This window comes from Miscanthus floridulus, chromosome 6 (assembly GCF_019320115.1).
Source record: "Miscanthus floridulus cultivar M001 chromosome 6, ASM1932011v1, whole genome shotgun sequence".
NCBI lineage: Eukaryota > Viridiplantae > Streptophyta > Magnoliopsida > Poales > Poaceae > Miscanthus > Miscanthus floridulus.
Window position 1 is genome coordinate 43731886 of NC_089585.1, and position 14718 is coordinate 43746603.

Sequence of the window (14718 nt, forward strand, 5' to 3'; positions counted from 1 at the left end):
AGACGACGTAGCCATCGGGCAGCGCCAGGTGCATCCTCATGGCTGGGCATGAGCCACTGCGTCACATCGGTCCTCCCACGAAGAAGACCACGCTTGATGAGGCCCTCCATGCGCGCATGGGTAACATCAGAGTGGTACCATGAATCCATGGAGGATGGAGGTGGCTGTAGAGAAGCAAAGGTGGCAGCGGAGAAGCGAAAGCTACAGATCTAGGGCTCTAGCGGTGGATTAGCAAGCGCAATAGATCCGAACAGCGGTGGTGGAGAAACGGAGAAGGTAAGGCTGTGGTTTTGGTGTGTAGAAACATGAAGGGGGAGGCCGCTACTTATAGGATGGAGCCGGGCAAGAAGGCGAACCATTCGCCTAGATTCACACGCTCGCTACGCCATGTCATGTCACCTCACTCCGAAGATCATGCGCACGCTATCTCTGGCCACACCCTCAAAGGACATGCCGGATGATAGTTCGCCCAGTTGATGGGCCAAGAACTGTCATAGGTAAGGAGGGATACAGAGCTAAAAATGCTCCTACGGCCCATTCAGGCCCAGGAGTTCAAAGGTTGGCCCTCTGATGGGTTCACAGCCGCTCCGGGGCACCCTTAGAGCGAGGGGTGGAAAGGGATGGGCCCACTAGTGGCCAGTACCTAGGCACACAAGCGTCGCGGGCATCTTGTCCCATGTTTGAGTCTTGGTCGGTTCCCAGTCCATGGTTTTTCCTCGAAGAAAGGCAACGAGCCCTTGGGACCGGCCGAACGGACCCAAAAACTATATGGATTGGCCGCCAAGAGTCTGGAGTCAGTCACCAGCTGACCCATGCCAGAACCCCTCAAACAGGAAGCTAGGGCCCCACTCAGACTAGCCCATTAATAGCTCGTCGAGCACCATATTTCGCCCATTGAGAAAAAACATGGCATGGCTCAGCCCCTCCATTTTATCAAAAAAATGCTTGAGGGATGACGATCACATAGAAAAGCTGACCCTCGATCGGACCCCTACTACGTGTGGGGGTCGAGGGAAGTTGGACTCACAAGGAGACCGAACGTGCGGTTGTAGTACGACGGCGGACCAATCAGATCCTAGGGGAACGGAATCAAGAAAAATCTTTCCAACCTCCAGAATCCTACGGTTACATGCCCCCAAGAAGACCAATCATGACAAAAGGGAATCATCGTCCTACTAGGACACGCTGTGGGCTACGAAAAGAAGGCCAAGGCCCTCAGAGTCCTCCCATTCAGGAAAGCCTCCAAAGGGGTATTCTACTCCTCCGTAGGCTCAGGGGCTATTATCAGGTATCAATATTAGGGATACCCAAAGCAAGGAAGTTAGCTCTCACGTTGACTTCCTCTGATGGCTCAAGACATATTGAAAGGTCTCATCCAACCCCTTGGGTGTGGGCTCTGTCTCACCTGACCTAAAGGACATGGGCTCCGTCTCGCCCGACCTCAAGGTCACGAGCTCCGTCTCACCCGACCCCTTGGGTGCGGGCTCTGTCTCACTCAACCCCAAGGCCGTAGGCTCTGTATCGTCCGACCTCAAGGCCACAGGCTCTATCTCACCTGACCCCAAGGCCGCAAGCTCTGTCTCGCCTGACCTCAAGGACGTTGGTTCCATCTTGTCCGACGGGAACCCATACCGCCGCCAACCACTCCAGGTCTAAGCGTATGGGCCTAAGTCAAAACTCTGACGCTAGGGAAGAGGTTGGCGCACCTCAATGTAACCAATGGCTATGATGGGCCATACCTAGGGATTTACATCAAGAACAGTGTTAGACATGCCGGTGTTGCTTTGCCTAATCCTCATATGGACGCTGATAGGCGCATCAGTTCACCACAATGTTCGCCAGGACGGAGTGGAACGCCATGGCGCTAGTGATGAATAGGGATGCATACATGGAGCCATCCCTGTTGACATCTATAGGATCAGCGGGACCCACATGAAGGAGAAGGACCCGGCAGCCCTAGAGGCCTTCCTCTCTCTTGTTCTTCTCCTTTTCCTCCTCTGTAACCCGCGCTTTCCTTTCGCCTATAAAAGAGAAAGCAGGGCGCCCCACGTGGGGGGATAAAAAAAGACACAGGATCGAAACACAAAGAGCACAACACGAGCACATGACTGAGGGGCAATCGAGCTCCCATCACCCGTTCACTCCTTCCACCAGAGACTTGGGATCCTTTCCCTCTCTCGCCTGTTTGTAACTCCTACTGCAAACCAAGTGTCGGTAACACGAGCAGTAGTGAACTAGACGTAGGGACATTCCGCCCGAACCAGTATAAACCCTTGTGTCCTCCGAGCACACCATCTGAGCTAGACGCGCAAATACAAATTTACTCATTGGTGGTCTGAAAACACCGACACAACATCTCGCGTGACGAGAGGTCGCGGATTCATAGAGTTTGCCGCCCCTCCCCGGTCGCTGCTCCCACTGGATCCTCCCTTGCTGGGTGCGGGCCTCTCTACCCCCATCCCCGGTGGCGTGTGGGCCTCTGTCCATCCCCAGTGGCGGCCCTACCCCATCTCTGGTGGCCGCGTAGGCCTCTGCCCCATCATGGCGGCAAGGCAGCCCCATCTCGGCGAGGCCACTATGAGCCCCGGCCGCTGCGGCCTCACCTCCCTAACCAGGAAGCCCAGGCCGATGGCTCCTCCCCGAGCACAACCTATCATTATGAAAGATTATCTAAAATCTAAAATAACACCCTAAATTTGCATCTAATCACCCGTATCCACCATTATTTAACACTTAGGCTTTCTTGTGAAGGAAAAGTTCTATGGAAAAATGTTTTCAGAAGATTATCGGTCCAGGTATCCTGCCAAAGCATAACTGAGTTGCCCTTATTTGGGATACACTTGGTGTGAATTTGAGAAGGTCTTTCCACCAGAAGGATCCTATGGGGCTTGTTGCATGGGGGATATGGTTGTTTGCATAGAGCTTTGTCCAAGTTAGTTTCACCCATAGTATATCTGCATGGTTATAGAACCTATCCAAGTGATTGATGAGGAGAGCTGAATTTTGTGACTTTAAGTTAATGATACATAAACCTCCTTCATTCTTGGATTTGTTGACTGATTTCCAATCTGCAAGGCATGTTCCTTTTCTGTTGATGTCTCCACCACTCCAAAGATAATGTTTTCCATATTTGTCTATTTGTTTGATAACCTATCGTGGAAGCTGAAGACTACAAATGTAAAAGGTTGGCAAAGCTGAGAAAACTAAGTTGACCAGAATCAACCTTCCTTGATAAGATAAGAGCTTACTTATACCAGTTAGTCTTATTCCTTCAGTTCTTGACAAGAGAGGACTAGACTCTTGTAAAGTTGGCCTAGAGGTACCCAGAGGAGGCCCAGGTAAGTAAATGGCATTGTACCAGTTTTGTAGCCAAAGGTGTTTGCTAAATGCAAGGTAAGTTTAGCACTTGTATTTATTGGTACCAATTAAGGAGGGTTTTTTTTTTTTGGAAATTGACATGGAGACCAGTTGAGTCTAAGAAGGATCGAAGCAAACCTTTCAAGTTGAACAGAACTCTGGCGTTTGTTGGTAAGATGAGGAGGGTATCATCTTGCATACTGAACAATGCAACGGGGAAATCTCCTCCAAAATCTTCACAAAGAAGGTGTTCAATGACTCCTAGGTGCCAGGCTTTGTTAACTATTGATTGAAGAAGATCAGCCGCTAGAACAAATCATAGGCGGAGCTAGCTAGGTGGACCACTCTAAAATTTAGTTCAAGTTTAAATCATAGTATAGCTCTCTAAAATTATGAAAATTATACTTGGACCACTCTATAATTTGGTTCTGCATCTAAAATGGACCACCCTTGCTCTATGCCACTGGAACAAATATGAGGGGGGTGAGAGTGGGTCTCCGTGTCTTACTCCTCTTTAACATTTGAAAGGTTTCCCTGGAATTCCATTTAACAAAATGGAGAAGCGCTAGAGCATTGTGGGTTCTAAATTATCCATAAATTTTAATACTTGTGCCTTGTAGTGTGATTGTAAATTGTAGATGAGCATCTAGATCTCCTAATGCTGAGAGATCCGAATAAAGGATCAGTGGATCATCATGCGTATACTCGTAGGGGTTATGAAGCTACGCATCAAGGCAGGCTGGCGGATATCGTTCGGTGACCAAATGCTTGCTTAGAAAAATGGATTGTGTTGGTACATGTGGGATTTGATATTCCGGTGATGCTGCCAACAAGTCTGCAGATCTCCGTAGTATGCTCTTGTCTTATCTTCTCCCAACAAGCTAGTATAATAGTAAAAAACAACAGGACCTCGTGGTGCAGAAGAAACAGTAGTTTGCAAACCACGTGCGCTCCATGCTCTGGCTGGACTGCTACATGTAACGATCTCTTTTGCCGACCCCGCAAAAATACGAAAACAACTGAGCACGCAATTAATTTACATGGCGACCATATCCCTCTGCCTCTATCTAGAGAGAGCCATCTAAAGCTCACTGAGATCAGTGATGCTAACAAGAAACCGGGGGGGTGTTCACTGTCAAGAGGGAAATATACCACCCTTGTGCAATCATGGATAATGAGGCTGCAAGTAGCAATCCGGCATTAAGACGGGAATTAAATTCGTATAATATTTGGGATCTTCTCGGGACCGCCATCTTTCGTTTGATGAGCTGGGCCAGAACCAGAAGTGTGTGCAAAAAAAAAAAAATTCCTTCTTTGAACTCGTGTAACGTACTTTACCACATACAACTTTTTGTCTTGTATTATGATGCACAGCATTTTTATGCTTCTTTTGCTCCTATATTGCCAAATGATGAGAGGTACGTATAAAGAGCTCATTGGGAAAAAGAAAGGACGTTAAAAGAATAAAAGTGCAGTGCGTGGCGTATCTTCAACCCAGTCATAATTTGGTACATCGTCAAATTCCACGACAAGGACTTGTTTTCTGACAGAAAAAAAAAACAGTTAATGACGTGGATTGATTAGTGTGTGTGGCTGTGACACGACTGGCACATGGGATCTACGCATCAGAGGGGCTGAATCTCATGTTCCACGCATAGGGGCATGTGGTCTGTTTGGTTTTTCTGTCTGACCTATCGACCTTTGCTTGTTACCATTTTGCCTTAATTATGATAGTATAGTCGTTTTTAATACCTACGCCTCTCCACCTATCTAATAGGATAGCTAGATGACATCTTTATACACTTAAAACATCTTCTCTAAATCCTTGTACTATAAAAACAAACAAACATGCCAACCTTCCTTCATTGCTCGTTGTCCAGCTAAATACACTCTGCATTCATTCTAAATTGTAAGTTGTTATAGCGTTATTAGATATATAGTTTTAATTATGTATCTAGACATAATATATATCGAGATACGCAATAAAAGCTACATATCATAAAAAAACTCGAACGACTTACAGTTTGTAACGAAAGGAGTATCTAGGTACGAGGGAGTACATATAAACTCACACGCTTGTTAGAAAACTCTAAACTCTCCGGTTTATCCTGAACACAATTCATTGATTTATTTGATTTCTTGCGTTTCCTAGGTAATGTCCGAAAGGATTTTAATTTACTACAGTTGGATATTCAAATGTGCTATGCATGCTATTATGCCATGCTACGCCGGTCACAGTCATCATGATTCACGGATGGGTTTATTTTAAAACAGTCAACTAGGTGCTCGTATTTTTCTGGATTTATTCTAGGATTTAACGGCGTTGTGCTTTCAGTAGTAGACGACGTTCCCGTCAACAGCGAGCATGTGGTGACTTCATCAATCTCGAGAGGTACCGGCACAGTTTTTCGGAGGTGCTCATAGAGGTAGTGTTTCATTGGAGTGAGTTTGCGTGCATGTTGAACGTCCTGTACTTGTGTAATTCGTAAAAAAAAACACCGAAGGCATTAGAAATTTAGCAGACAGAAACCATCCAAAAGCAAATGAGATTTTGAAAAAAGTGCATATATAGGAGTACACAATACTACGAAAACCCCTCCAATTACCAGCGTGTCTCTCGTGGAGCCCCAGGGGTGCACGTAACGACCAGGGCCCCTCGGTCTTCTGGGACCTTCCACGTGTCCCAGCGCCATGAATTCACTGCGCAGGAGAGCTGTGCCCACGCTTTTGTTGTTACGTGCCCCCGGTGAAACGTCCCACGCAAATTGGACACCCATCTTCTTCTTGGTGTGCCGTTTGTGTATATATATGTGTGTACGTATCCACGGACCCCAGCAGAGCCCAAGCAACAAGCAGGCGAGGCGAGGCACGCAACAAGCAGCCGCATTTCTCGCAGTTGCAGTGGTGATCTCTTTCTCTTTCTGTGTCTCCGCCTCGCTCTCCTCTCCTCTCCTCTCCCAAACAGAGAAAGCTAGTAAGGATGGGGAGAGCGCCGTGCTGCGAGAAGGTGGGGTTGAAGAAGGGGAGGTGGACTAAGGAGGAGGACGAGATCCTGGCGAGGTACATCAAAGAACATGGCGAAGGCTCATGGAGATCGCTGCCCAAGAATGCTGGTATGGATCGAACAACATACATATTCCTAATTGACTTGATTATTCAGAGGGGAAATTAAAAGGAAATTCTTGAGAAGTTGCAGATTAGTTATTTGTTTTTGCCAATAAGCTGAGAGTGATTTCTGACCAATCTTGCTCCTGCAGGGTTGCTGCGGTGCGGGAAGAGCTGCAGGCTGCGATGGATCAACTACCTGAGGGCGGATCTCAAGAGGGGGAACATCACGGAGGAGGAGGAGGAGATGATCACCAAGCTCCACGCCACGCTTGGCAACAGGTAGCCACTCATATCTATTCTGGCATTCGACTCCATCGGCTCTCTCCATCTTTCCGTTTGATTCCTGCATTTGAATAACTTTATCCACGCTGGGCCGCTTCAGAGTTCAGACTTCTTGTTCTTGCACAATAGTAGGAAAAATTCTATGCTTTCTATGTCACCGTTGTTTGTGTCTGCTGTCGAGGCGAGAACTCGTGAAAACTGACAAAAGAAAACTGCAGAAACCCTTAAACATATATATGCTGCATGTTGCGATGAGAATTAGCTGATGAGACTGCAGAAACCAAACATGACATAGGCACCAAGGATAGTCATGTAGCAAATTAATATAAAACTACTTTGTTCTAATCAGTACCCCTGAATTCTAGCATGGAGCTCTGGTAGGAACCCGTGACTTGCATCTTTTCTGATGGAAGACTGCGTGTAATAATTCAGAAAACATAAATTTGTCTTTACTTAGGTCCAATTCACTCGTTTTTTTTTTGGTGCAAAGTGAAAACGATGTGCCAAGACAAGAGCCAAAGAAGATCTGTTCACTGTTAGTTACTTCCCCTCTACCCTCTTCCGCTGAAAAGAGAAGGAAACAAAATGGTATAGGAAAAGAAAGTTGGTAAATTCATTCATTCATATAGGGCGTGATTGGTAGGCTGAATCGGGCCGTCCCCGCACCGTTTTGATGCCTGACCTCATTCATGTGGCGTGTTTGGTTGTCCTCCTCGTACCTTTCGTCTGTATCCTTTCATTCATCTGCCCTCCTTCATCGTCTTCTCAATTTCCACTTCTCTCTCCATACAGGATGCCTTGATTCAGGCATGGCACAGAGACCCATGTGTCATACACTCAAAACTCCTATCCATGCATGCAACCAAATAAGATCCCATCTCATCATCCTGGACCGGCTCTCCATCTCGGCTCCCCCTCACCAAAGCAACCAATTACGCCCATATAGCATGATTAGCTACTCTCTTTGTTTTAGAAAAAAATGAAATTGTGGTTGAAATATACAATAGTTTTAGGGGGTGTTTGGCAGGGCTGCTCATGAGGGGTTCCTCCGGAGGAGCCAGAGCCGTTTTGTCCTCTAAAACAGTTCTAGTTCCTTTGTTTTTCATTGAAAAACGGCTCCTCCGGCAAAACGTTTGGCAGGGCTCCTCTGGAAGAGCCGGAGCCGGGAAGAAGCCCTACCAAACAGGCCCGTAGAAAGCAGAGGTGCGCAAAACCAAGATTACTGCCTAATAAAAGTGCGAAGAGTTCACGGTTTTAGCAATGGCCCTGTTCGGCTTACCCCATATTCGGCATGTTCGGCTTCTTTTTTCAACCGGAACCATGTTTTTCTCTCACAACAATTCAGTCGGAACAGTATTTTTCAGTCAAGTTTCAGACCAGCGAACAGGGCCAATGGCATGCCATGCTGTTCAGAACTAGTGCAGTGAGGTTTATTATTGGGTTGGGTCCAAGCATATCTGCTTTCCGGGAACGAAGTAGCATCTTTGAAACAGAAGAACCGACACCGCAGTGGATTTTCCTAAAGTCAAATTTAAAAAAGAAGAAGAAGAAGAAGAAGCATCTTGTTGGCTAGAAACGTTGTCAAAACACGTGTCTGTGCAGACGGAGACGGAGGAGGAGCTAACCGATACTAGCCGCCTCTGGTTTCCTGATCAAGCAAGCAAGCAAGAACCTGGACGGTCATCACCTTTGTCAATGGGCACTTTGTCTTGTCATGTGGTTGAACGAAGTGGAGTGGAGTGTCTTGTTGGCCAGCGCCATCCATCCTCCTCATCTGTCGCTTTGCGCAGAGGTGAGGAGTGGCCGATTTTTTTCTGCATCCGCTGGCCCTCGTTGGCCTCGTGCGTAGGGAGGGGCGGAGGGCAGTGCCGCCATGGAAAAGGAGGAGGGCAACCACCCGAGGAGTCGAGGACGGCCCTATTCTCCGTACTTTTCATCGTCTCCATCGCCCATCGGTGAGTGTTGCCGTCGCGAACGAGACGCGAGCCCCGTCGGCGTCAGGCATTGTTTTCGGTGGCGACGCAACGCAACAGTGTTCGGCACACGCATTGAAAATGAACGAATGGGACGGGACCCCTGCACCTGCACTGGCGCTGACAAGACATGCACCGATGCAGGGCAGTCGTTCGCCACTTGCCACGCGGTCCGTCTCCCTCACACACGTGGTTTGATTTGTTTATTTTTTTTTTCACCCAAACTGTCAAACACACGATAAAAAAGGTCAAAACTCAGAAGTAGAAAAGAATATTCCTTGTCCGGCACCCAAAATCAACACACGCGATAAGGCGTGCACGTATATTTGCTTGACAATTGATCCTCTGTTTCCGTCTCCTGGTGACCCCTTGCATTTGGACCGAGGTGGCACCCCAGCACGGTCCGTGTGTTCTTTGGACGCCGGAGTGGCCTGGGACCTCTCGTTTCTCACGTGGGACTAGACGTAGACGTACATGTCTCTCTCGGCCACCGTGACACACGCACACCACTTGTGGGCAGACATCGCCCAAAGTACGCCTCCCCCCGTCACTACACTGTGCGGGTATGAAACTGCCTGACCCTCTGCTTGCTTTGGAATCTCTCCGTCACAACAAGAATACACCTCTCCCTTTTTGAGACATGAAAAAAAAGTTTTTTCTTCAGATTTGAATCATATCATATCGATCATCTCAACTCTGAGGGCAACGTGCGCTCACACGGACCATATGAAAATGTGAGGCTTGGCAAACACTTGCGTTCCTCCTCGCTCGTCCCATGGTCCATGGATCGCAGGAATGAATAGCAGCTGCAGCAATCCGGCCAACGCAAACACACATGATGCATTTGCCCTGGACGACGCAGCTGCAAACGAGGCCCTCATTTCATTTATACACGCCGCGACTAGGGTTGTTGGATCACCAGCACGCGTATTGATTGCCACATGTGTCTGCCCCCCTGAACATTTTAATTTGCGGCCATGGCAGTGTGGCAGGCATGGACAGCCATGACCGGCAGGCAGCCCTCTTGTGCAGCACATAATACTATCTCCTGTTCTCTGTATATACAATTGTACACTGTGGTAGTGGCTAGTTAATTCTCTGAATCTCAAGTTTCCGTTCCTTTTTCTTTCTTTTTCTTCGCAGGTGGTCCCTGATCGCCGGTCATTTGCCCGGCCGAACAGACAACGAGATCAAAAACTACTGGAACTCGCACCTGAGCAGGCGGGCGGCCGACTTCCGCGACGGCGTCGTCGTCAACATCGACCTCAGCAGGCTGCCCGGCGGCGGCAAGCGGCGCGGCGGCCGGGCCAGCCGAGGCATCCTGGCCGCCGCAGCCAAGGAGAAGAAGGCGAAGGGGAACGGGAAGGGGAAGGGGAAGGGGAAGGACGACAAGGGCAAGAACAATGTCGCAGAAGCGGAGCAGCTCAAGGAGGAGGACGCCAACGTCTCAACTACGCCGAGGCCTGAGTCTGACTGCGCCACCGCCGCCCAGAGCGAGGAGCAAGCGCAGGCCAGCGCTAGCGGCCTGACCTCCGATGGGCCCGAGGAGGACCTGCTGGCTCTGAGCGAGGAGATGGTGAGTGCGCTACTGGCGGCCCCGGGAAGCCCAAAGCTGGAGGTGGGCTCGTGCATGGACAGTGACAGTGGCCCGTCCGGGGACAGTGGCTGTGGGTCCGGTGGGCCTTCTGGCGACGTGGCCCATGAGCTGGACCTGGGCCTGGACGACAAGGCCATCATGGACTGGGACTTGATGGGGCTGGACATCTCGGCCGCCGATGACATGTGGGACACGCTGTTGTGGGACTACGACGACGAAACGTTGGTCCCGGAACCGGAAGGAGGGGAGGGGCACCAGCAGCAGCAGCAGCAGGACGAGGTGATGTCAGACCTCTTCTTCCTGGACAATCTCTAGGAAGGAGGACCGATCGAGGAGGCGACTCTGTGCATCTTTAGCATGGGCATGGCTGCTGTGATGTGCTTAAGCTTTTCGATTTGATCCAGTACTAGTAGTAGGTTTTGGGTGTGTTCAGTTCAGAGGTGAGTGAGGTCTGAGTTAAGGGGAGTGCTGCAGTGACATTTCTGTCTGCTGGCCTGGTCTCATGAACCCGTAAAATGGAAAGAATGTAGAAAAATAAGCGGTAGAATGGCACATTCGCAAGGATGGCCTGAGGTGAACATGACCTAATCCGCACGCAATATTAGTTGGGATTTTGGAGACCTTTCAGCATTAGAGCCTGTATAACATCTGCAAATGGAGAAAGCCAAAAAATAAATAAAATTGGCTGCTGGGATTGGCATTGTCAGCTAACCCCTGAGTACATCATCTTCTTTTTTTTTTTAGAAACACAAGAGCTTTATTAATTCACGTCATGATTACAGTTTTACAATCGCAGAGAGCTTAACTCCCTGAGCCAGTCTGGGAATGTTTCCTATCGGAATTTGATAGTACAAGTTGCCATCGCCGCATAGCTACGTGCAACAGCATTGGCTTCACGCTGAACAAAACAACTTTAATAAACGATAAAAAAGTTCTTCCCAGCTCCAACTCCTACAATCTTCTGTGCAAAGAATCCAGTACTTCGAACACAACATACAGCCTAGTGCTCAACGAAAGCTGAAGCAACAGTTCAAACTATTATGTCTGAACCCTACATAATCAGTGCAGTTACGGTAGCAGAGTTTGACGCAGCTCGTTCCTATCTGTCAGTATGGTCGAGTGTATGTTGAGAAGCGAAGTTTTTTTTTTTCACGAACACGACTATACACCAGTTTTTTCATTAAGAGGAAACTTAAGAAGGGAACAAACTGTAAACAAAAGAAATTAAGTGGTGGAATTACTCATTCTTGATCACCGTTTACAAACTAGGGTGGAGCCATTATCATTGTTGAATTTGGGAGAACTGTGGTATTCTGATTACAACCAACCAACAACATGACAGGGAAATGCTAATGAAATCCTGCAGTGAAAGAAGAGAGACAATTTCACTTGATTTTGGACCTTTCAAAGGAACGCCTAGCAGCGGTGAAGCTAGATCAAACAGTTTTCAGCAAGTTCTGGGGACTCTGACTGTTTGGCTGGATTTCTCAAACTAGCACATACTTCAGAACACAATGCTCCACAGCCTAATGTTCTAATCTCCTGGTTCCTACTAATGTTCATCTTTGTGCATACTTTAGAATCAACAAGCTTGGCATGGACTACCCATTATCATTCGTGAATCGTGAAACAGGGTGAACACAGGTTACAACTGACAAATATGATCCATGATCAGTGGTGGAGGCAGAAATAATTTTTAGGTGTGGCGCGGTTTATAAAGATCAAACATGTATAATGTAACTATGCAAAGGCTCATGAGAACTTATTTAAATATATATGACTTTGTGTTCAGCAAATATAGTTGAAATCCGAAAGTAGAGCATTGGCATTTAACATACCTCACTAAATGAAGATTACCTAGCAGGCCAGCATGTATCATATATATAATACTACATATATTTGATATTTTCTACAGATTCTAGGTATGGCAGCTGCAGGGCTTGCCAAATAGCTGGCTCTGCTCATGTCCATGATGAACACAGGAATGTATGTGTTTTGTCTTGGGAAGTATTTCTGGAATTTATCAAACAGTGGAAAATTTAATAAAACTCAAACTTCTCAGGCAATGGATATTCATCCGTCAAATGCTTCGTACTAAACTTTCCTAATCAGTCTAGCCAGTTCATCTCACGCAATCAAATCATGCATACAATCCAGAACATAATGTGTGCACATAATTCAGAATTGATAAGGATGGAATGAACTACCATTATCATTCGTGATTCATGAAACAGGGAGGACTCGAGCATTCGTTATAACTGACAATGCCATTCATGATGAACACAGGAACATATGTGTTGGAAAATACTTCTAAAGTGTTTTACTAATCGGTCTAGTCGTCAGTTCATCTCCCACAATAAAATTTAGCACAGAATTCAGACCCAAGATGCTTTTGCCCATCTTTCAGAATGAACGTGCTTGTCATGGACTACCCATTATTATTTATGGAGCAGGGAGAACTGTAACATTCTTCGGATTATAATTGACAACACATGAACATATATGTATTAGAAAATACATCTGAAATTGTTGAGGTAAATGCTATTTCACCTCAGAGTTCTCAGCACATCAGCCTACATAAATGTTTGCAATCGAAACAACAAAGCAACACACGCAGGGGTCAACATTGCCACCTAGGCCATATTCATTCGCTGAACTTTTCATACAAGATTTCTAAAGGCCAAAGCAGTCTCATCAGCTCATCACACAATCTAATTTGCACAGAATTCAGCACGGAAATATTTCTGGACACCTTAATCAGCTCAAAGAACAACACAATGTAGTCTGCTACTATGCTGGATGAATGTTGCAGCAACAGTTTAAACTACAACACTCTACACGCCATCTAGTTCAGTTCAGTAGTCATTATTCAGTAATCAGTGCGGTTTCGATCACTTAGCTTACCAGGGTTTGCTGGTTGGGAGTCTTCTTGGATCTTTTCCCTTTCCTCCTCTTCCCTCCCCCCTTTCTCTTCTGGGCAACAGCAGATTCATCAGCCTCGGTTGCGGTTACCTTCGTCGCCGGCACCATGCTACATCTGTTCTCACCGTCTGCAACCGCGGGCATACTCGGTTTGATCCCCTGGGCTAGACTTCCACCGGAGTCGCAGCCCTTGTTGCTGGAGGCTCGGATCGACGAGGCGCAGCCCTCACCAACGTTGAGCTCGCCGAAGACCTTCCTCCTCTGGTCATCCACGGGCCGGACTCGCCGCGACGGCCCAGTCCCTTCCCCGGCACACTTCCTCTTGCTCCCGCCCCACGCGCTGTGGCTAACCGTCGGCGGCGGCAGCGGCGTCGAGGAAGCAGCGCGCCGCCCCTTCGGGTGCGGCGTCCGTCCCGCGCCCGCCGCGTCCCGGTCCGGCGGCGCGCCGCGCGCTGGCGTCGCCCCGTGCGCCGCGACGGCCCCCTTGCTCGTGGCCGTAGCGGTCGCGTGCTTCTGGCTGCGGCGAGGGCGCGGGCGCGGGCGCGGGGCGGTGCGGAGGTGGAGATCCAGCTCGCGGTCGCGCGCAGCGCCAGTCGACGCCCTTCTCGGCCAGCACCACCTCCCGCGGCCGCGCCGCGCCGAACGGGTCCACCTTGATATGCTCCCTCTCCGTCTCCCACCGCCGCTGCTCCACCTCCCGCGGCCGCGCCCCGCCGAACGGGTCCGCCTTGATCTGCTCCCTCTCTGTCTCCCACCGCCGCTGCTCCTCCTCCTGCTGCTGCTCCCGCTCCTCACGCTCGACCTCGTCGGCCCAGGAGAAGCCGAACCGGATCGCGGGCTTGGCGCCGCCGCGGTCGCTGCCCGTGTTCTCCATCGCTTTCCTTTCCTCTCTTTCTCTCTGAACCTGTGCGCGTGGGCTGCAACTGGTGCTTTCAAGTTTCGAAATGGGGTGCGGGTGGTGGGGTGGGTGGAGCCTGGCTTGTAACGGTCGGCAACTGCACGGGCGCGCTGCACACGATCTGCATTGCGACTACAAAAGCATTATTACAGATTGGTCACGCCATTCAAATTTAAAATTTCTTTTGCAGATCTAATTACACATACAACTTATTCTCTGATACTGGCACCACACCAGAGGGTCAGGTTAGTAGACTAGATAATCCAACGGAGATAGGATAACAATAATAATGAAACGTCATCCAAGATCAATCGAGTCAGAATATATACAAAGGGAAAACAACATTACGTTGTTGAGGAAAATCTCTTGAATTGTTGATTGATTCCAAATTCAATGAGGACAAGCAATTGGATTATGAACTTCAAAGACCGAAATGGCATACATTCTCTAGGTGACTGGGAAGCATGCAGTCGGGAAACAAGGATGATAACCGTTGCAATTGCAATCTGCATCGTCTTGGCCCAAAAAAAATTCTTCGAAGTACAACAAGATCACGTTCGGTACAGAGATACGCTCAATCA

General features: G+C 48.5%; 1 protein-coding gene and 1 pseudogene across 1 annotated transcript; one reads left to right on the plus strand and one right to left on the minus strand.

Moving 5' to 3' along the window:
- Positions 1-6202: 6202 nt before the first annotated feature.
- LOC136455978 (transcription factor MYB4-like) lies at positions 6203-11028 on the plus strand. The gene is made up of 3 exons (XM_066455723.1): positions 6203-6470; positions 6615-6744; positions 9864-11028. Exons 1-3 carry the CDS (start codon positions 6338-6340, stop codon positions 10630-10632), a joined length of 1032 nt encoding a protein of 343 aa, XP_066311820.1. The 5' UTR covers positions 6203-6337; the 3' UTR covers positions 10633-11028.
- Positions 11029-13075: 2047 nt separating this feature from the next.
- On the minus strand, positions 13076-14161 carry LOC136458172 (uncharacterized; annotated as a pseudogene).
- Positions 14162-14718: the final 557 nt, after the last annotated feature.